Source organism: Pinus tabuliformis, chromosome 3_2 (genome assembly GCF_031772625.1).
Source record: "Pinus tabuliformis cultivar Carrire ecotype Pingquan chromosome 3_2, CPIR1, whole genome shotgun sequence".
NCBI classification, from domain to species: Eukaryota; Viridiplantae; Streptophyta; class Pinopsida; order Pinales; family Pinaceae; genus Pinus; species Pinus tabuliformis.
Genome location: NC_142302.1, coordinates 453,499,881 through 453,524,335, shown reverse-complemented (window position 1 = coordinate 453,524,335; position 24,455 = coordinate 453,499,881). Strand labels below are relative to the sequence as shown.

Below are 24,455 nucleotides of genomic sequence, written 5' to 3'. Positions count from 1 at the left end.
CTAAAGAAGAGTGAGGAATGACAAAAAACTCAAGTCAACAAAGAAATGAAGGGCCCATGTTTGAGCAAGAGTTGCATGTAGAATGCTTTAACTTGCATGAAAACACCTTTGAGGAGCATGAACAATTGTGTGATAGCAACCTACCTATGCCTCTATGTTTGATGATTGCAGATGGTGAGCAACAATTTGATTCCATGCATAAAGAAAGCCTAGGAGAAGACACTTAGGAGGATTTGAGAAATGAGCCATTGGTGGTGGCCCAACATGAAGATCACTTAGCGGTGCAAGGACATGAGGAGGATGATATGCACAGTGTGCGAGATGAGCCATTTTTGGAGAGTTAGCTAGTGGCTCATGTTGAGCCCAGGATGGAGGATGAGCAGACACCCTTGGGGCCAACCATTGGAGAGGAGCAGGCAGCTACCAAGGAGGTAGTATTTGGCATTTGCAGATATTTTTCATTAGGAGGCATTGGCACTTGACAGGACAGTCTTGTAGATGACGAGTGGACTGGTGGGGCAGGGAGTTTCCGGTCAGATGAGCGAGGCTCTTTTAGAGGCAGTCATGCATCCATCCTTGGGTCTACCCACTAACGAGGTGCAGGTCGATGTTATGGCAGCTGGCAAAGCTATAGTATTTCCAGGCAACAACCCTCTGTAGGAGTACATTTACAGGGCGTGTAGCATGGGTTACCCCTTAGTTGCACGAAACGGGGAAACGGGTACGAGTTTCCGAAAGGGGAAGCGATACGAAACGCGACCTCCCCAAATTTTGGAAACGGGGAAACGCGAATATATATATATATATATATATATATATATATATATATATGCATTTAAATATTTTCAATATATATATATGTGCAATCATAAAGCATAAATGATACATTATATTTTATTACACTTAAACATTAAAATTTAATTTTCATCACATTAACTCATAAATGATCACATAATGAAAATAAAAATATCGGAATATCCAAAAGCAACCTTTATTATATATCCAAATCGCAAAATCAACGTTTATTTATATTAATATATGAGGTTGCAAGTACAATAAAGACTATAAGGCTGCAAGAGAGAGATCCAAATCAGGATTTTCTGCACCCACATCCCATTATTTAGAAGGACCACTGTTGTATTGGGAGTCTCCTCCTACATAGTCGAACGACCTTAGTGCTCTTGATTAAATACACGTTTCATACCCTAGTACCCTACATGATCTTGATTATTGGGAGCTTCCCTTGCATAAAGGGCTTGGTTCTCTTGATTAAATACAAGTTCCATACCCTAGTACATGATAAAATCCAATGGAAACATTGCAATCCCTCCAATCCTGAAATCCTGAAAAACAAATAAGTCTACTGGATTTTGAGTGAGATCTAAAATTCTACTTTCTCCATATGAAATCCAATGAGGGCGAAACCACTCTCAAACATCCTGAGTCATTTCATGGTAATGTTAAAAATTTAAGTAAAAGGATGAAAATGAAAAATAAAGGAGAATATCACTTTTACTTTAAGAATTTAACATTACCATGAACTGCATATCCCTCAAATTTCCTGATGAACTGCATATCAACACTAGGGGAAAAATTCACTTTTATAACTTTAGACACGCATCTAGAAGCAACAAGAAGTCACTAACATACCCTAAAAGTAAATTAAAAAACAAATTAAAAAAAAAATAAAAAAAACACAAGTAAAAGAGGAAACGTGGGTCGTACGGCCCTGAAACGCATTTTCGGCCGTACTGGCCATGTTTCCATTTCGGGAAACGTGGTCGTACGGCTGGAAACGCGTTTCACGGCCATACCAAACGCGTTTCCGCGTTTCGTACCCGTTTCCGTACAGAAACGGACCTCTATACCACGTTTCCTGCAACATAGGGTTACCCACTTATAGGGAGGGCGGCATGCATTCCTAGACATATTTGGTTGATTGGTTGGGCAGAGCTGCATGAATTGAGCATGGTGCAACCCAGTGGACTCATACCTTGTATAGGTGCACGTGCATCCGATCCTTCCCACGGGATGGATTGGCGGGAGATCATGAGTTGGTATCCTATTGATGGAGTATCATTTTTAGTCAGGAGCATTATATTGCAGGAGCTCTCAGAGGTGAGGGATATCACATGCTTTAGTTGGCATCAGGATGTGGGCTGGCCACTCATCAGTATTTCAACACGGCATTAGCATGATGGGATTGACCTTGGTCTATGCCAAGGGTTGGATTGGAGAGAGGTGATGAGTTGGTACGCAGTGGATGGAGCAACATTCATAGTCAGAGTTATAGCACAACAGGAGCCATGGAGTATTGATGCTCCTTCTTGGTGGCATTGGGATCTAGGAGGATTTGTTGATGACATGTTCTGTCGGAGATTGGTTTGGGATCCGGGCATTGAGGGGTCTGTTCATGGTGGGTTGACACAGGAGCAGAGCATCACCCAGTGGTTCGTATGGGATCTAGGCATTGGGTCTCAGTTGCGTTGGGCCACCAGATTGGTCCACAGATTTGGATTGCTTGAGGGCAAGAAATCTTGGGGCGGGAGGACTGTAATGTCCCCATTTTTATTTTTCTCCATAGTACAACCAGCGTGGATTTCCAGGGTAGGGGATGGCTAGGTCAGTGGAGTAGGTTTATGTCATTAGGGGTTTCGATGGAGTTTTGAAGAGTTTTCATGGGGTTCGATGGCATTCGTTTGGCATATTCATCATCATGAGCAGTTCCGCACATCTTGCTTTTGGTTCCATGACTTTTTGATAATTCCCGTAAAACGGGGTTATTATTGGCATAACTTAATTAATTATGCTCGAGGTGGCATTCCGAGGAGATTAATGGATGGAACACCTCAACGTAATAGCTCGTTAGAACCGGAATGAGAAGATCTACAGGATGGGATGTTGAGAAGTAACTTCTAGTGGCCGAAGAGAGTATGGTAGGTGATTTACCATTTTCCTTAGTTAAAAATGACTTTAATTAGTCATTTAATTAAGGAAATATAATTAATTAGAGGAAATTGGTCAAAAGTGACTTAAGTAAAATAAAATAAAATAAAAGGGGTCACTTAAGATAAAATCAATGGAGGAGCTTCTATAATAATAATAAAATAATAAAATAAGATGCTTCTAGAGGCTTGGAGATCTATCCATTAGATCTATAAAAGGGGAGGAGAAGATCATTTGGGACATCTTGGTTTTGATATTGTTTCTTGTATGTGAGGTTGAGAACCCGATTCTCTACTTCAGCAGTAGCCCTAGGACGGAAACCCTCGGGTGATTCAGTGAGAATGGGTGAGCACCCATCTCTTCCCTTGGTGAATCCATTCAGGGTTCACAGGTTGCAGTGTATTGGTTTTTCAATTTGTTTTGGAGGCCGATTGCGGCATTATTGTAGATTTGTCTGAGTCCATTTATCTCATGTATATGGGTTGTATTTGCATGTAAACCCCAGTTCTTCTAGTATAATAAAGCTGAGAATTTCCTGTTCATTATGTTCCGAGATTACAGTGCTTTATTTGCTCATTTTTACATGGCAATCTTTTGTTAAATGTATGATAAATTTTATGTGAAGAGCTTGTTCCAAAATTTTCTCATTTGGGACATTACAAGAAGATACTAAACACTTAAGCTCACAATGGTGATGGATGAAGCCAATAAAGATTACTTCAATGGAACAAAAGCTAGATCACTCTACCAACGACACAAGTGCTTAAAGGAAAGTTGCTCTTAGATTAGATTAGAAATTTTATTTCACTTTACTTAGGATTTTCTTATGAAATCAATAGAACAAATGTTAATTAGAGAGTAGCACAAGTATTTGTTTTAGGATGGCAGATGAGATTGCTAACAAGGATTATCAATTTGATCTAAATACAAGACATATTTTAAACAATGAAGATCAAAAGCAATTAGATCTAGATTAAGAAAACTAGATTGGGAATGCAATGATTGTTAGACTACTTTAATGAATGCAATTAGACAAGATCTATGATTGGATTAGTAGGTGAAATGCAAGGTTAGCAAGTGCAAAGTTAGCAAACCACCAAGAAATTCCTCCTAAGAAGGAGGCAGGTATACCATGGGAAATATCCCAAGGTCTCTTTGACAAAAGATGACGCTTTATTATCATATTTATAGAAATAGGGCAATTCCTCTTAGACAGATAGAGAGAGGATTGAAAACCCCTTGAGGAAGGCTTACAATAACAAACTTTTAGAGCACAAATGCCTCTACCTCAAGTACTATGAGAATAAGAAGATTATAATGAATATTAACCTCTGCTAACTGAATGAAAACTTTACTATAGGTGATCAGGGATTGCTAACAATGAGAAAGAACTTGTGAAAAGATAAGATGCTTTTCCTTCCTCTCGGCTTAGGAGAGAAAGAAACTAAAGACCCGAGGATCAACTCCAAAACCTTCAATGACAAACCTGGCTAAGTCAAAACCAAAACTCCTTAAGATGATGCGAGCTTCTCTAAGTGAAATATGCAGAGTTTTGTGTCCTTTGGATAGAGGTATAGGTTCAAAACTTGAGTGATATGATGGCTAAGAGTCGTGCACAACAAATTAGAGGATATGTCCCTGCAAACAAACAATGTTAGTCCCAATATACATGTAATCTTTGAGGGATAAAGGGTTAGAACCCTACACCCACCAATAATTAGTTAAAAAATTACTTTAACTTCTCACTAAACCATTACAAATCTGAGGCTCTAAGGCCTTTAGGATCTGCGACCTTACTCAGAAGTTTGCTTACATCAATATTTAAGGATCAAACCCTTACAATCTTTCGACCCTCAAACAAGAGCAAACAACAACTCTTAAATTACTCTCAGCCTAGGCTAGAAGGAGGCCTTAGAGGCTCACGACTGTGAAAATTCCTTGAAATGCAACAACTGAAAATATTTCTTCTAACTGATAAATTAATTATGCAGTTTATTTTGTTAATGACAAAATAACAAAATATTCACACTACAATTTCTTCACCATGAAAAATACTGCAGAAGCAAAAATAGGAACTGAGAAATACTAGCACACATACATAAAATTGACACCATTATTTTTGGACAAAACTCCTCAGAAAAATCCAATGTGGGAAAACTGGTGCAACAGTGAGGGTTTTTATTATTATTATGCAACAGAAATTTCGAGTACAATAAAATGTCGCAAAACTGGCGATTCTATCTGAGAGAAATACTGGTGAAAATATCTGAGGGAAATTTACCCTTGCTCCAAGTAGTTCGGGCTCCATCTGACCTCTGAAAAGAAAGCCGTCCAAACCCTTTGTGCAGGCCTTGTGTCACCTCTGTGAAGACCCTCACATGCTTGGCCCAGAATTGATGCTAATCAAGCTATCCTGCTTGCTACTGACTGGGAAAATGTCTCTCCGACACTCTGGAAAACCCTCTCGACCTCTGGAAACTAAAACGACCTTCTCTTCAGCCAAATCGAATTGCCTATCTTGAGGCTCTACTGAACCTCCTGGAGAATAATTTCAGCCTCCTCTTCTGACTCCTCCGGAACTGGAAACTCCTCTGGGAATCTACTGTGTTTCCCCTTTGCCACTTGCTACTCGATCACTGGCTCAATATCTCTACTGAATCACTTGCTACTGCAAAATCAAACTACTTTGATCATTGAATATCTACGCTTGTGTGTTTTCTCCATCTACTCATTGACCTCTTCTTGTAATCTCCAGTTGAGATTTCAACGAGCATGATTAAAACTTAATCGATCGTTGAGATCATCTCCAAGTCGATCCATGTGAGTTTCTAGAGAATTCTCACCTTTCTAAATTAATTACTATTAATTAATCGATTTCCCTAAGTTAGACTTAGGCATTGTTTAATTATTGACCCATTAATTTAATTGAGCTATCCCTAGGTGGAATTTTCAGAAACAATTCTGGGTTTTGGAGAACTCATGTGTTTTAGCCTCTCTACAAAGTTTGAGATAGAACACCATCCGATGCTACAAAAACTAATAACAACTTAGCCCAAAAAATTGATGAAAGCTCAATTTAAAATTTTATTAAAAAATAATGGTAAATTTTGTTAAGTTTCAAGGTTTTAATCCTCTCAAAAATTATGATGAAGCCCTCCTTCTATCACTCCTCACACCAGGTGAAAAGATACTCTTTTGAAGCTCACAACCTTGAGAAAAAAAAGGGCTAAAATCAATGCGACTTCTTCACAGAAAACTTGCAAATGAAATAATCCTTTTAAAGGATCCTTTTGCCTCACGAAAATGATGAAAACCCTGCCACAAGAAATTCGTTAAATTCATTGCATAACAAGGGTTAGATGATAAGAAACAAGAGAAAAGGAAAAAAAAATCCTTAGAGGGCTTACAACCCAATAAAAAAAAACTTGCGGCCTATCTAGAGAAAATTTGCAATGACTACAAGCCTTTAAGAAAATGATTTTTGCCCAAAAAATCAATGAGAAATCCCTATAAAATATTTGTTTTATTCACTATAGAAATTCGAGGGTTAGTATATGAGATTAGAAACCAAAAAAAGAACCCTAAAAGCTTGTGGCCTCCAAGAAAAATCTAGAGATTTTTATTTTTATTTTTAGTTTTTAAATTTTGTGATCAAAGGCTAACAAGGGCCCGATCCAATCAAATTCGACCTGCAAAATACGATCTATTCCAAACTAAAAGATTTCCAAAAATTTGTAAAATAAAATTTAAGTTAGAAACTCATCTGTGAAATTCGATTATGGAGCAGAGAGGCCTTTAAAAACCCTTGCGTCCCTCCAAAAAAAATCAATAAAATTAGCTGATGTGAAAATTCCTACACTTTGAAGGAACCCCTATTGTAGCAAATCTGAATCTACTTCACCTACTTGATTTTTAAATTACATTCATCAAGTTATTCTTCTGAATACTGAAGCAAATTACTTCTGCAGCCTACACTAATTAAATATTTGAAATTTTGATCTCATGAAACAGAAACTAGAGCAAGAAACAAGATACATAGGACACACTTATTTTTGGACACAATAGTCCCCGGAAAATCCCAATGCGGGAAAATCGGTGCAACAGTTCTGAGGGTTTATTATTATGCAGGAGAAATATCTGAATACAAATCTAGGATGCTCATCTAGCAATCCTTTACAGAGAAAATACTGGTGTAAAATCTGAGTGAGTTTTACCTCACTTCACCCGGCATAATTCCTCCTGATCTGACACAAGACTGGATAACCTCGGCTACTTCTGTGCTGGCTCTGCGTCAACCCTGCTTCACCTTCTCTACCCTCTGCGTCAGCTCTTTCTGCTATTCCGACAGTTTCGGTTGTTCTAGCAGTTCCAGATTCTGCGTGACAGGCAACTTTTCTTCGTCAGCGCTCTCGGCTACTGTGCTGCCTCTGCGTCAACTCTCCCAGATGTTCAAGCCGTTCCCGACAGTTCCTGGCAGTTTCAACTATTTCGACAATTCTGGATTCTATGTGACAGACAACTTTTCTATGTAAGCCCTCCCGGCTACTGCACTGCCTCTTTGCAAGCTCTCTCAGCCTATCTGTTCTGTATTTTCTGGAAAGTCCTTCTCCCAGATTCTCTCTGCCCCTTAGCTGCAAGATCTCCCCAATTGATTTTCCTCCTGAGAACTTCTCACCTCAGAAAATCGATTTCCTCAATCTCTCTGTGTGTGTTTCTAAATGAACCCCAAGCCTCCATTTTATACTTTTCCTGTTGAGTCTTCAATGGCCAAGATTGAGTCTCTAATCAACGACTAAGATCAAAACATGACTTGATCCACCTTCTAGATCATTCTCACCCATATTTTGATTAATACCCATTAATATTTTAATTTCCCTAAGTTTAGACTTAGGAACCCCATTAAAAATATTAATTATTTTAATAAAATACAATCCGGGTGGAATTTCACCAAACGGTTTCTGGGTTCTTTAGAACTCATGTGCCTTAGCCTCTCCACCAATTTTTAAGGCTAGAGCCCTTCCGATGCTACCAAAAATTAACAGCTAACCTAGGCCGCAAGGAAAGAGGAGGGTTTGGACTCCAAAATTAATTCGTTTCTCCTTTTTGTGAGGCTAGATCCACTTGCAAACAATTTTAAAATGAAGCCCCTATTCTCCTCCTTCAGATCTGCAAGACAAACAAGGTGAATTCCAAAGAAACATATACAAAATTGCTAGAAAACTATATTACAAGGTTAAATCTATATAAAGGTTAGTGAATTTTCACAATATATACATATCTATGAAAATACAAGCTCTATATTAGCTGATCTATCAATATAGCACAATAATATTGAGAAAATAGATTGAAGATAAATATAATCACAATCCAAAGTCAAGAAACCTCTGTAAAATATAATCGTTAGATAATTCTTTGACCCACAAACTATGGGTTCTTCAGATTCTATGTCTTGGGAGTTGGTTGGTCCAACCAAAGACTTCCCCTCACGCCTAAGATTTGAATATTAGAGAGATTTCTACACACTTAAGATCAAGTTGTTAGATCAATAGAGGTTAGATAACAAAATAAATCGCAATATCTAGAAATACCTGCTAGATCAATTGAATTAAACTGTTTATCTAAACCCAATAACTAATGCAAGTTACTTGTGCAAATAGTTAATCTACAATTGGCTAATGAAATAGCAACTGTTTAAATTTAAATCAGTAGAGCATTAAGAACATTATTTAGAAAAATTTACCATAAAAACTGAAGAACAACACCATCACTTTCACCCCCAAAGACTTTTGTTTTATTGCTCAGAAAATAAAATGGTACATAGAGCTTCCTTAGCCAAGAGCTTGCTTTTGAATCCGATGATCCAAGTTACAAATGAGAAGCTAAAAGCTTCCTTATATAGAAAAAAATGAGAGTTCTAGATATCTCTCCAAGTGGATAACGACTAGGTCCAATGAAGTGCACAAATTTGATTTGATCCTTGAGAATAATAGCTAGTTGAAGCTTGATCCATGCCAAAATTTAATCCTGACCCTTGATCTATAAGAAAAAAATCGAATTTGTTGAAGGAGGCTTTGATCCCGGCGCAAAAAATATTTTTTTTGAATTTTTCTCCTTGAAAAATCTCCATTCACTTAACGACTTTGGTCCACTAATTTGATTTTCCTCAAAAAAATCAAATTTTTCTCTTGATGGAGGACCACAAAGTATTTTTCTAATTTTTTTTTTTTTTTGAAATTCCCTCATTCAATTTAATCAATTGAACCAAAAAAAATTTGATTTCCCCTAGGAAATTAATTTCCCTTGGTCCAACGAAACTTTTTGGGATTTTTCTCCTTGGGAATGAGTTCTTCATATTTAATCTTCCTCAAGAAAGTCCACTTTCTCCCAAAAATCGTTTTTTCACTTGAAGAAATTTTTTATTTTCTCCCATTTTAATTTTTTTGACTAATTTCCGTCTAATGTTTTGCTGGAAAATGAAAAATATGGCTTTAGAGGGGTATAAACACATTTTCCACCCTCAAAGTGTGTCTAGATAGAAAGTTTAGGTGATGAGGTCTAATTATGATTATTCATACCACCTATAACTTCTATAGACAACACTTTTGACATCTTTTACAAGAAAAACCCGCTGGACGGCGAATTTTGACATTTAAAAATTGACCTCTAGACTGAACCAAATTCTGCGAGACTCAAGACATGATCTAGTATGGTAATTTACATAGGCTCTATACACAAGGACTGACTTAAAACTTCACCATTGAGCGCCAACTCTAGCTTTGCAGTACACTTGGGAGAAAAAATCCGCTAAATATTTGATGTTTAGGAATAACACAAAAATTAGTTGAGGTTAAAAAACTCCCTAGAGTGAAACTCTTTGCTGAAAATTCTAGGCTTACCTAGGTGTGTTACATGGCTTTATAAGCATACTAGAATCATTTTTACATAATGGCCCATAGAGCTGCAGAATTTGGATTTACAACCTTGGCAAAACTGCTGAAAGATGATGATCTTTGGATGTCTGGCTGCTTGATCATGATGGAAAGCTTTGAAAAAATGTATGCTACTATAGGGTAGTTGACACAAAGTGGTCAACTCCGTGCACTGTAGAATCTGGTTCTGAACCAATTTGCAGCTCTTTCTCCTTATTTCTGTGCCCTGTCTCTTACATGTCACGTTCAAAAACCTTTCTGGGGTCATAAGTTTTGATACCATAGCTGGCAAAGACCATGCTTTGATACTACTGTAATGTACCCACACTAAAATTGTACAAGTTCCCTTAAAAATTCAAATTTTGCCATAGCAGACATTTGACAAACAAATGACATGCGAACTCAAAAATTTACTTCAATAGACATTCAGAAATTTCATCAAATATATGATGAACAAACTTGCATAGTAAATAAATATGCACCGAAAATTTCATCCCAAATGTAGCATCATTACTTCATTAGCTGGGGGAAAATTTTTACAAATTTGAAGATAAGAACATGGGAGATTGTTCCAGCTGTCTACAATAAGCAGTACGACCTTCAACCCAAGCAAGTTCTGCCTTCAAATAAATTCTGGAAATGCACAGTTCTGTTCTTAAATTAAATTCTGGGAATGCACACAACCCGTAAAATATCAATCTTCAGCAAATCAGCCTACTAAATATGACCTTTGTAACTCGTCCCTCTGAGTATAAATTCGGCCCTTGGTAATTGCCAAAAATTTTAGCCTCCTGTAGCTAGAAATTCGTCCCTTTTGCCCACAAACAACTTCTCATCGTAAGAACTCGGCCCTAGAGAAAAAAAGGACTCAGCCTCTTGGGGAAACAAGGGACTTGGCCTCCTTAAATTCCAGAAAGTCCAGCCCTCCTGGATGAAATGGCAATTCGGCTTCTGGGTGAAAGCAATTCGGCCTCCCTCCTCTTCTAGTTAATTCGGCCTCCTCTTGAGTGGATTTTTGGCCCATTTGGTGAGCACGACCTCTTTATAATTTCGGCACCTCCAGTCACATAACTCGGCCCTCCTAGGAAATTCGGTCCTCTGCAAGTGAACTCTTCCTGCCAACAAAATAATTTGCTCCAAACCCCTGCAAGAAGATCAGTGATAATCTGACAATTAGAAAACCCAACTAGGGTGGGAAGGAATCCACCAAAATTGGGGACCAGCTAGAGTAGCAATTAAATCTGCCAAAACTGGGTTGAGGGTTTTTCCTTGAAACCCTCTGGTGGAACTCGCTTGAGCTCTCTTCAGCTGCAAATAGAAATGGTCAATTAGTATGCCTTTCAAATGAGCTCTTTTCCCCTTTTATAATTTCCCATTGAGAGTTCTTTTTAATTTAATATTGAGTTGACTTGTTTGCCACCTTTTTACCAAAACACAGAATACCAAAATTACTCTTTTGCACCTTTCTACCAAAAGTGATAAAAAATGCCAAAAATGGACAGAAAACGCTGCTGTTAAAAATGATGGGGACATTACAAAAACACAGTGCAGTAACTCTGGAACAAACCTGAAAGATCATTCTCACATGTCTAGCTTGAAGATTGCTTCCATAATCATTTGCAATTAGTCAAGTGTTCTTTTCTTTATTATGAGCTCACTGATCCATGCTTTTCTTAGAGTGGAATGCTTTTGTGTTGAACTCTTGATGACCTCTTAAACATGGTCACTCGATGCCACTCTAGGAAAAATATGATTCTGTAGAATTATTTTACCTAGTTGTGTACTTTCGTAAAAAATGCAGCATTTTGTATTGTGTCCTCCTTTTTCTTCATAAATTTAATTGGTGTCATTGTGTTTGTGCTCTGTAAGGGACTATATTTTATATCATTGAGGATATTACTGATAAATTATATATGTGCTTAGTAGGGGCCACTGAAGGAATGATATGTAACATTAGGTAGATTTTCAGTATCATTTTATTTAGCTGCTTCAGTTATGTCTATTTTCTTGCAACCTTCAAATTCCTATTAGCAAGTCAATCCCAATCATTAACCTCATAAGAAATCGTTTTTCTTTCTTCCATGGTCTCTTTGACATATTTTATTTTCTGATATTTCCTTGTCTTTTTAATTTCAGATGATTGTTTACCAAAATGAAAAGCTTTAGTATTTCTGTTTTCAGAGAATGTTGCCACAGTGTATAACTCTGTTGTAATGCTTGTATATATCTTGGATTTCTGATCTAAAATATTGATTCTATTTCTCACTGTCTGCAGCAATTATTGATTTCATCACGGAACTTGGACTTCTTCACCAGTGGATACCGATACCTAATTCAAATTTTACCTGCAGCTGTTGTGGCTCCCATGTATTTCTCTGGCAAAATCGAATTTGGAGTGATCAATCAGTCTTACTCCGCTTTCAATCATGTCTTGGGTGACTTCTCACTAATTGTATACCAGTTTCAGGCTATCAGTGCTTTCTCAGCTGTCATTGATCGGTTAGGTACTTATCTATCCTTTATAATTTCACCTTCTGTTACAAATAAAATATATATAAATAATGTAAAGTAATGTAAACAATAATAATCATAAATAATGATTAGTTAATTAGTAATTAGGTTGAAGAGGCATGTCTAAATGAGACATGACTCTTCATGAAGAGAGACTTGCTTGGTATATAAGCAAGCCTCTTGTTCTCATTGTAATCAATCATTCTTATTCATACATTTAATATATATTATTGTATTTCAATGGAGATCTTTATATTCCAAATCTTTTGGAGTAGTTAATTTGTAGAAGGAACTTTGTTTGCTTCACTAAACTAAGATGTCATAGTTGATCTCAAGCTAAAGCAACACCCAAATGTGCTCTATTTATTCTCTACACTCTCAGCCCAATCTGAGTTAGTATATCTCTGTAGTCTCACTTCATCACCTAAGATGTTAGTTTTTGTAGCATCGGATGTGTTCTAACTTCTAGTCACAAAACTTTGTGGAGAGGCTATAACACATGAGATCTCCATAACCTAGAAATCGTTTATGGAAATTCCGCATAAAGATGGGCTTAATTAGATTATTAACCTATTTTTAATGTTTCCTAAGTCTAAACTTAGGAAAACTAGTTAATTGATCATAATTAATTAAGTCAAGGTGCGAATTATCTAGAAAATCACACGGGTCAACTCTAATATGATTTTGGCCCTTGATTAAGTTTTAATCTTGGTCATTGGAGATCCAACAGAGAATTATAAGAATAAGTCAATGGGCACTTGGAGAACACACTTGAGGGGTTCAATTTCCTTGGCAGATCAATTTCCAGAGAACAACAACAATTGTCGGAGAGCTAGAGATCGAAGCAGAGATAGTGAGGGGCAGGGACAGTGATCTGGAGGAAGTTTTCCAGATCCGGAGAGGCAGCAGCAAGTGAGAGAAGTGATCCATGCAGAAGCAGCACAGGGACTACGTAGTAGTTGAAGCAGAGCAATTTGATTTAGTTGGGGAGGAAGTCGATTCAGCTTTCAGAGGCTGGGAAAGTCTTCCAGAGGGTCGGAGAGTCACTTCTAGCAGCAGAGATAGGCTAGACGACTTTCTCAGATGCTGATTTGAGCCACATGTGTGAGAGGCAACGCAAGGAATACAGAAAGGGCCTATGCTAGGGTTTGGACAATCAGTTTTTCTAGAGAAGCCAATGTCGAGATTGCTTGTGGGGTGAGATAATTTTCTCTCTAATTATTTCTGTCAAATACTTGCTGTTTGGATTGCCAGTTGGGCATCCATAGATTGTACTCAGATTTCACTGCTGCATAATAATAAAACCCTCAACTTCTACACCAGTTTTCCCATGTTGGGTTTATCTGAGGACAATTGTCCAAAAATAACTAAGTCAATTTTTATGTGTCTGTGTTAGTATTTTCTTAGTTTCCAACGCTATTATTTTCTGCAGTATTTTTTTGAAGATTGCAGTGTGGTTATTTCATTGTTGTTGTAGCAATAAACTGCTAATTTAATTAACATTTAGAAGAAATAATACTAGTTGTTGCAATAGGATTTCAGACTTGAAATTTTCACATAAGACATATCTCAAACCATATCCCACTGTACCACGTAGGTACCTCAACACACACTTTGCTGCAACCCAATGTATTTTCTCAACCTAATGTATTTGCCTCAACTCAACTATATACTAGCTCTAGGTGTTCACTACAAAGCAAATATCCAGCTTGGTGTTACCCAGTTACATCAAGGATCCAATCAACTACCTGTACATCGTGGGATCCACCAAATCACAATCTGAAGCAGAATCACTTGGCTTCTTCATATTAGAAACCATAAGAGTAGCCATGGACTTGAAGTCCATCATACCGAGTCTCCTCAAAATCTATACAATATACTTTCCCTTTCTAAGGAAGATTTCATCAACTCTCTGTCACACCTCCAATCCTAAGAAATAACACATTAGGCCAAGATCCTTCATCTCAAATTCCGAGGTCAACTCCCTTTGACACTGAAGTAGGTCTTCCTGTGGTAATTATGGTTGCTCCCTCTATCAAGGAAGCAAATTCTCTTGCCACTGTTGCTCCTTTTGTCACGTAAGAAAGTCCTTTTGCCACTGTTCCTCTCTCTGTCACATAAGCAATTCCTTTTGTTGTTCGATATGGTCCCTACAAAGAAGGCATATTTATCCTAGGGACCTTTTTGTCTTTGAGCATCTTACCAATCTCAATGCATGACATTTTCTTCGAAGATTGTCGTTTCCACTTTCCCTAACTGTCTACTTCCTTGGAACTGTAAGTTCTTCCAGTCATCTGGCACGATCCTAGATTTCCTAACAATATGTACAATCCTCCCTCTCGAACACCAATCACTCCTGTTGAGTTTATGCTCGTATCTTTATGTCATACAAGAACCTGACCATTTGGCCACTGGAGCAGATAATCTCCTCGTAGTCCACTCCCTCGTTCTAGGAGAACCCTCTTACCACAACTTTGCTTTGTAGTTCTCGATGCTGCCATCTACTACATGAATTATGTTGCTATTCTTCATGTCTGCAAACTCCATTCAGGAGGCCATAGAAGAAAATCATAACCAAGCAAAATACAAGGACAAGGTGCTGAGCAAATAATAATAATAATAATAATTAAGGGAGAAAAATATGAAGTACTTATCTCTTTGTGGCTTGAGAGGTATGCATTGATTGCTTATGAATTTTTCATTGTCACAACTTTGTCACTTATTTCACTTGTAGCAGTTTCTTTGAGGTTTGTACCTATTGCTTATGAATTTCCCATCATTACGGTTATATTGCTTACAATATTGTTGCTAGTGGTCCCTGTTACCGCAAAATTTAGCACCCTAATGCTAGGTCTCACTAGGTCCCGACAACAATGGGATCCACCACAATTGTCATTTTAATAGTGAATTCCCTTGATGTTTTGAGGGCAAATGCTATCTCCATAGGGGAGGCTTCCTCGGTAGGTCTCAGAGATTAACCTAAAGGTTTCCAAGATAAATACACCCAAAGGATTAGCTCAAGTGGTCTAGAGTCAGACACGAAGTTCTTTGATATTGTTGCTAGTTGTTTGTGTTCACAGATTCGGCTCTCTTTGATTCCCTTGGGGCGAGGTCCCATAATCACGGTCAATGGTTTACCCAGTTTACCGTCCATGATATCTAGGGAAGTACTCCGGGGTTTTCCGTGCTTTCATTCCAAGTTTATATATATAGATAGATAGATAACTATGCATGGGAGACTCTTGGAGACTTCACCACCATTGACTAGTGGTAACTAAGGTAAACTGCCCGCCTTGACTACAGAGCCTAACCCCAATGGGATCAAGAGTTGAACCCATGATCTACCCTACTTTTGGGAGGAGAGATCTCACATCTAGATCATTACTGCTTCAGCTAACCATTGGGGATATATGCATGTTTTAAAACATTTTCTAACATTGCTACAATTTTTTTGTATACTTTACATGCTTATTTAGAATGTCAAGTTTTTTCCTTCCTTGGTGTTTTATGTATATCTTTTAACAGGCTTTATGATCATTGTAAAGGTGAATCTAAACTATTTAAACCATCATTGACTCCATCATGAAAGAGTTGACTCAAGTATGAATCACATAATTTGTTCACTAAATAGATGTTGGGAAGGTGTTAAAAATAAAATATATATAAATAATGTAAACAATAATAATCATAAATAATGATTAGTTAATTAGTAACTAGGTTGAAGAGGCATGTTTAAATGAGAGATGGCTTTTCATGAAGAGACACTTGCTTGATATATAAGCAAGCCTCTTGTTCTCATTGTAATCAATCATTCTTATTCATACATTTAATATATATTATTGTATCTCAGTGGAGATCTTTATATTCCAAGCCTTCTGGAGTATTTAACTTGAAGAACGAACTTTGTTCGCTTCATTTGGTATCAGAGCAGTCGATCCTCTGGCATCTTCACCGCTGTATAGAGCTCGTTCTCAGATCCACGTCCTTGACCATCAAATTCGTCAATGTCGTTGCCGTTAAAGCATTTTGCCACTAGTTTCTGGAGATTCTCCATACTACTGTCAGGCCTTTGGCCATTTAAAAGATTAAAAAAAGAAGAAAAAGAGGTCAATATAAAAAAAAAAATCACTGCTGCTCCAACCCCGCGTCCCTGCCATTTCTGCCAACAACAAACTGATGTTCTAGAGAAGAGTAATGTAACCTCAATCCAGTCCTACGATGACAAGTCGTTACAAAATTCCAGTGATTAGAATATTCCACAGAAGATTAATCTAGGATGGTCTGATCCCTTCTCAGTGCGACAATTTTGTTTGTCACTAAGAAGATCATATCAACTTGTATCGACGAAGATGACTATTACGAGATGAGAAGACATTCGAACCCGAAAAAGAGATCAAGCCTTTTTCATCGACAAGCTTTGAGGACAAAGCTTTTTGAGGAAGAAGGCAATGTTACAAATAAAATATATATAAATAATGTAAAATAATGTAAACAATAATAATCATAAATAATGATTAGTTAATTAGTAATTAGGTTGAAGAGGCATGTCTAAATGAGACATGACTCTTCATGAGGAGACACTTGCTTGGTATATAAGCAAGCCTCTTGTTCTCATTGTAATCAATCATTCTTATTCATATATTTAATATATATTATTGTATCTCAATGGAGATCGTTATATTCCAAGTCTTCTGGAGTATTTAACTTGAAGAACGAACTTTGTTCGCTTCATTTAGTAGGAAGCAGACTTTTGTCGCACTCAATACAACAAAGGCGAAGTATATTGCAACTAGTGTCGCAAGTTGTGAAGCAGTGTTGCTTTGAAAGCTTCTTGTAGGACTATTTGATCAGGTCACTTAATTTGAAACATGGTAGCAGTGAAGCTCTAGCACATATCCACAAATGAGTAGATTGCAGACATTCTCACCAAGCCTCTGTCTAGACCAAAATTTGTATACTTCAGAGACAAGCTTGGCATGATGCAGAATGTCTCCCTTGGTGAGAGGGAGTGTTGATGTCTTTGCAGGATTGGGCATACCATCTCTTGAAATCTTAGGAGGACTGTTAGTTTCTGTAGCATCGAAGGTGTTCTAGTCTCGAAACTTTGCAGAAAGGCTAAAACATAGGATTTCTCCATAACCCAAAAATCGTTTATGGAAATTCCACCTAGAAGTGTCATAATTAGACTATTAGCTTATTTCTAATTATTTCATAGGTCTAAACATAGGAAAAGGAGTTAATTAATCTGAATTAATTGAGATAAGGTGTGAATCATCTAGAAACTCACACGGATCGACTGAAGATTAATTTGGGCCCTTGATTAAGTTTTAATCTTGGCCGTTGGAGGTCCAACAAAATATTATAAGAAGTCGATGGGTAGATGGAGAACACACTTGTGGAGTTCTATTTCCTTGGAGAGTTCGATTTTTCTAGAGAGCCAACAGTTGCCGTAAGAGTTCGAGCTTCAAAAGGAAGTAGAGAGTGAGGGGCAGGGAGAGTGAGCCGAAGGAAGTTTTCCAGATCCGATGAAGTGCATTGCAGAGAGAGGCCGAAATTTCTCTAGGAAGTTGCGTAGAAGCAGCGCAAAAGCTTTATAGGGTAGTTCGATTTGCTGAGGAAGGAAGATGCTTTCAGTTCTAGAGGTTGGGTGCAGGTTCCAGAAGGCTAGAGAAGCGTTTTCCCAGTCAACAACAGGCAAAACGGCTAGATTGGCAGTCAATTCAGGCAACATGTGTGGCAGGTAGCTTTAGGATGACGTAGAGCTAGGTGGACGACTTGCTTTTAAGTTCCTATTGAGTGTCGAGATTGCTCGGAGTGAGGGTAATTTCCCTCAAGATATTTTTGGCAGTATTTTCTTTGTAGGATAGTCAATATTCGACATCTAGATTGTACTTAGAATTTCTCACAACTGCATAATAATAAAAAGCCTTAGCTGCTACATTGGATTTTCCAAGTTGGGATTTTTCTAGGGACATTTGTCCAAAAATAACTGTGTTAATTTTTGTGTGTGTTCTAGAATTTTTCTTAGTTTCCAGTACTATTATTTTCCGTAGTTTTATTTGTGAAGGTTGCAGTGTGATTTATTCAGTATTTGTTGTAGGAAATAAATTGTTAAATTAATTAACAATTAGAAGAATAATTTCCAGTTGCTGCAATAGGATTTCAGACTTGAAATTTTCACATGGAATTAGAGCATGATTGATCATTTGGGAAGCTCAGAGGTAGAAAGAGAATTTTGCTGTTAAGAGGGAGTAGTAGGCCAAAATTTTCTAGTGTTGCGCAGTGCCTAGCCAGACAGGCTGAGTTGCTTAGGGGAAGTTCAATTTTTCAGTGCAGAGTGGTAGAAAAATTTGACTTTCCAGATTGAGTAATTCTAGCAGACAAAGGGAGCAACGACAACTCAGATTTTCGCTGAGTAGATTCCTTAGTTGGACACAGAGGGTTTTGCAGCGAATTGCTAGAGCAGAATCCGTGTCGGGTGGAAAGAGAAAGTACACACACAAAAGGAGGAATTTCTAGATTTCTCATAGGGTTTCCAGATCCAGTTTTATGGAGGAGATCCTAGATTTCTAGTTGCAATAAGAAGTGCGGGTTTGCAAAAGCAACCAGTTCAAGTTGATGCGATTATAGTTCGTGTGCCAGTTTTCGGAGAGGGACATTTAGAAAGGCCGAGTGAGTAGCCTCAGAGAGCAACTGAAGGCAGAGCAAGGATGACAATAGAAGTTCTGTGCATTCCAAGAGGGAGTGCGAGTTTCAGTGCTGGCAAACGAGCAGGAAAGGGAGGAGATTCCTGTTATTTGAGTTTCACAGTTTTTGCAGCTTTCTAGAGATGCTCACACGAGCTTGCCAGAAGAGGCCATGCGAGTGAGCTAGAATGCAGATATGGATAGCAGATCAACTTCCAGTTCAATGTTGCACGAAGCGGGAGCGGAAGCGGGAGCGCGGAAGCGTCATTTTCCAAAAATCTAGGAAGCGAAGCGTCTGCTATATATATATATATTTTTATATTTTTTTGCATTTATACTCAAAACAAACATCCCAAATACCAAATTAATTGTAGAAGACATGAAAACATGCATATTTTTGCATAAATCAAGATAGATATGGCATCCATGATTCCATTGTAGTTACTAGTATGTACAACAATCATCTATATTCTAGCTATTACAAACATACATCAAATTTTTAAGCATATTATAAAACATAAAACATTTAAGCATATTATAAAACATAAAACATAGAGCATATTATGATTTATCTAGCAAGTGAGCAACTGTCAACATTTGTCATGTCCAAAATTCAAATAATAATGTTTACAAAATATGTCACTTGGTCACCGCCAAGCCAAAAAGGTTCAAAATTCAAATTCACAAGTCTACAAGTCTAATGAGTAATCTATGACAAAAAGTAGTAGATTGTGAATATATCTACTAATCTCTCCTCCTTCCACCACGAATAGAACGTGATGGCGGGCCTCCACGTGGTGGCAATGAAGAAGATGGTCCCTGTGTAAGTCGTGGCACTGAAACTGATGAAGAAGAACCCCCTGCTGTTGGTGTTGAACCATGGAACCTAGGAACCAAGGGACCAGATGGGGGTGGGGGTGGTGGCATATCAACACGGTCATCATCATCCTAGAATCGCTCAAAAAATTCATGCAAAAAAAAAAAACACTAGTTAACAAAAAAATTAAAAACATGAATTAGAGAAATGCTTTATAAGGGAAAATTGGAAAATTCATACCACAATGGACATACCTGGATAAGAGCATCCTCTAATTGCTCTAGTCGCAACACTCCATCCTCCAAATTGGGCTCCTCTGGATTCTTGTCCCAAATCAACAAGTCTTTATTAGACTTTGCATCTTCACAGTAATGGGACAACAATCGCAAGTTGTAATGAACATAAACCAAGCTCTCTGCCCGGTCTAAATTCAACCTGTTCCTTTTAACACTGTGGATGAAAGAATAAGAGCTCCAACACCTCTCTGCAGAAGAAGTGTTTACCACCTGTGATAGCACCCGCAATGCCAAACTCTGTAGAAGTGGAGTACCCCCTCCATGCATGTTCCACCACTCAAGAGCAGAAAAAGTCTCTCGATCTTGAATTGCATGCATGCTCCCAAATGGACCAGTGTTGAGCGTATAGTTGCTCACCTGTCTCCGTACCAATGCAACCTCCTCCTCATCAGGGATTAATTTACTCAATGCAGCCATATATTTTTCGTGAACCTCTCTATCTTGGTGTGGTTTTTTCCTGCTTCCCCCCCCAGGTGCTGGTGTTGAAAGCCATGATGGATGATAGTATTTAGGTGTCAAAACATATGCTAATGCATGCAATGGAATATTTAGCATTTCCCATAGGTTTTGCACCTCTATACGAATATAATTGTACAAGGTGGTATCTCTAGGCTCAACAATGTCTTTAATCTGCCCCAACATGCTATCCATTTGCTCATACACCTCCCCAATTACTGGTCGATCTGAATCTGCAAACTTGATCATGTAATAAATTGGTTTGGTGAATTGCAAAACATATTTAACCTGTGACCAAAAGTAACTGTCAAGAACAGTGTCCTTGACTGCATTAGCACCATCTGAGTCAGTGTTAATTTCATCCCATGTTTCAGCACACACCAGATTAGTTAAAGCTTGTCTCACCCTCACTAGCCGCCTAAAGGTGAGGTAATAACTAGCAAATCTTGTCTTTGCAATTTTAAGCAATTGCAACTTGGAGTAAGTGCCATAGAAGTAGTTTACCCTTGTATGCCCTGTGATGAATTTAATGAGCTGCTTCCCTTTCCTGTAAACCTCAGCAATCCACCCACAATCTTTGTGTTTCACAATATCATGCATCAAAAGGTTCAATGTGTGAACCAGGCACCCAGACCAAAAGATGTGTGGATGAGTACGCTCAATAATTTTTCCTGCTGCCTTACAATTTGCTGCATTATCTGTGATCACTTGAACCACATTATTCGGACCAACATCTTTGATTGATTTCAATAGGAGATCTGCAATGTTTTGTGCAGTTGCACTGATGGAGGAGGAGTCATGACATGCAATAAATACTGCACCACTAGAAGAAACACCAAGAACATTTATCAAATGTTGGTTTCTAATATTTGTCCACCCATCTGATACAATGGATACCCCAGAATCCACCCACTCATGTGTAAAACGTGTCAAAGCTCTTTGAACCTTAGCTTTTTCTCTTTCTAATAACACTGTTCTAGCTTTCTCATAGTTGGGGGCCTTGTATCCTTTTGGGGCTTCATTGATGGCCTTTACCATGTCCTGCCAATAGGGAGAGCGAAGCACATTGAATGGTACACCGCAAGCACAAAGAAAACGGACTATCTTTCCATCCACATCATCCCTCCCAGCAACATTAAGGAAATCCCCTATTGTTCTTCTACCTCCAGAGGTTGCAGAAGTACCATGAGGAGATGGGCAACTACCAAATTTAGAGGTTGCACTTGATTCAGAATGAGTTTTTTGTTTCTTGTTTTTTTGTTGTGCAGCCATCTCTATTTGGATGTATTTTCTTCTTTCTTCAGTTGAAATGTTTGGGCAAATTTGTACCCCCACAGAACCCTTTTTTTCATCACTGTCCAGCACACCACAAAGATGCCTCCTCAGATGGGTATATGAACCCGTATATGGTTTTCCTCCATGACAACCATGAGGGCACACAAATTTGTAAGATCCACCACCCTTTCCCCCATCAAGTTTGGTCACATAGTTCCACAAGGGTGTTGATGTACCTTGCGCATCTTGTGCTTCAGTGTCCCCTTCAAGTTCATCCCCTTCCTCTTCAAACCCTTCCTCCTCATCATACATTGGGTCACTACTATTAGGACCAAGTTCATCCCCTTCCTCTTCCCCTCTATTCCTCACCCTTGCCATCATTAAAACCAAGAGTGGAATGATACATAGAAGCCAAAAGAACACCATCTTGGAATATGGATATAGGTGGTGGACAACCTGTAAATAAAGGAGCAAGTAGAAACAATGGGAAAGAGTAGGAGAGGGAGGAGAAAAATACAATTTTTTTTTCAAAAAAACAAGGGAGTTTGGGGTTTGAACTTACCTCTTTAGCTCTTGTAGATGAAGTCCTCCAAGCTCTTGCTCCAAGCTCCTCCTCCTTCTCCTAGCTCCTCCTTCTTCACTCCTCCAAGCTCTCCTCTCTTCTCCTCTCCTTTCCTCTCTTCTCTTCTCCTCTCCTCTCTTCTCTTCTCCAACTCTCATAAACTCAAAGTGAGAAAATGAGGAATGAATGGGAGCTTTATGCTTTTCATTCCTCACCTAAACTCACCCTAACCCACCCCCTCATTGCAAGTTAAGTTAACTTTTAAAAAAAATTTAAAAAAATTTAAGTTTAAAACCGAGCCCGCGCGGAAATTTCCGGAAGCGCTCCGAAGCGCTCGTGAAGCGTGCGCTTCCGGGCCCGAAGCGTGGCGCTTCCGGAGGCCCGAAGCGCCCTCCGAAGCGCGGATCGGGGGCAACGCAACCCAAAAACCAGGAATCGTTTTAAAAATTCGGAATCGCGCTTCATGAAAACTGGAATCGCGCTTCGGCTGGAGGTTCCGGAACGCTTCCGTACGGGACGCGATTCCGGCCTAGGATCCGGGGGGGGGGGCGCTTCCTGCAACTATGTTCCAGTTGCTAGAGATAGGTGCCGAAGGAAGTGCGAGTATTCTAGTGTGAGTTGCAGAATGAAGAAGAGTCCTAGCCCGGGACTAGGCTCAAAAGGAGATAGTGGGGCACTAGATCGAGGAGGAGTATGAGACTCCAGTGTGCCATATTTGGGCAGGGTCCATTGAGGCGTCCTCCTCACGGATCATTACCTTGCTATAGGGGCCCATAGTATTTAGTAGGAGGATGGATCAATGTTAGTGATGTAGTCATATCCAAAGTGACAATTGCAGATAGTAGCAACTAGGTACTGAGGAGCGCAATGCAGTGTTAACTACAGAGCAGGTGGCTCATACAGAGTTGGCAGCAACGCAAATTCTTCAATAGACAATGAAAATGCTAGTAGTAATTAGGACTCAGGAGACAGATGTGTTAAATTATGGTATGTTCTATGCTTTGCGCAGTTTACTTATTTTTCTTCTTATTGGCCACAGCTTAGCAATCACATATACATTAAGTAAAGTGCAGATAGAACATTAAATGATCAACAGAAAACAAGCCAAGACAAGAGACACAAGATGTGGCGGCTAGCCAGGGACAAACCCCAATGTGGGGAAACCCTTTGATCAAATCTTCTTTTATCTTCAATAGTTCAGCAGAGAGAAATAGTACAAAATCTGAATTTTGTAATTTTATATCAGCAACAGCAAACCCTATATCAGCAAAGTCAAACTTGGTCAAACTAGCTGAAATTGACCTCTAAAATACTTGGTCAATTTCTGGTCAACTTGTCCTCAAACAGCCTGAAGAAACAACCCTTGAATAGCCCCAAAAGTTCAGTCAATTTGCAGATTTCTGAAGTCGACTGCAGCCCTAAACTAGGACAGTCAATACCGATCAAATCAGAGGTCATATCACCTCAATTTTCGTGCCAAAAATTGCGGCCTACCTAGGAGAGGCAACCACACCCAATTCACACTTCTGGAAGGTCAACGCTTGGTCAATGCTGGTCAAAGAGATGACCTGCTGCCCTAACGTCTTTCTTTCTGCGTCTTCTTTGCCTTAGGATGTCTTCCTTTCAGCCACACGTGTGAGAGAGAGAGAGAGGCTCCTTTTATGCGTAGGGGAGAGAGAGACATGATGAGTGAATTGAATTGTCCAAATGAGGAGAATGCTCTTTGTATTTATATGCAAACGTTGAGGTTGAATAGACATCACTGTTGGGCTTCTGAGCCTACATAAGTTTGCTGGCCGACCTTGACAATTTGTCCATAATTAAAATAAATTCATATCTTCATAAATACTTATCGGAATCAGATGATCTTTAGATCAATCCTACACCTCTCAATGAGAGGAATCTAGGAAAAATATTAGAAGCCATAAATAAGGTGATCCACATGGAGTTTGGCCCTAGTTGCCAATTTTAACACTC

At 38.6% G+C, this 24,455-nt stretch overlaps 1 protein-coding gene across 2 annotated transcripts in view; it reads left to right on the top strand.

The window, feature by feature from the left end:
• Nucleotides 1-24,455, top strand: part of LOC149181252 (ABC transporter D family member 2, chloroplastic-like) — a 389,006-nt gene that overhangs the window by 159,784 nt on the left and 204,767 nt on the right. For both annotated transcript variants that reach the window (XM_089416532.1, XM_089416533.1), the window contains exon 6: nt 12,151-12,379. In XM_089416532.1, the coding sequence (XP_089272658.1) occupies nt 12,151-12,379 (229 nt within the window). The remainder of the gene's footprint in view (nt 1-12,150; nt 12,380-24,455) is intronic.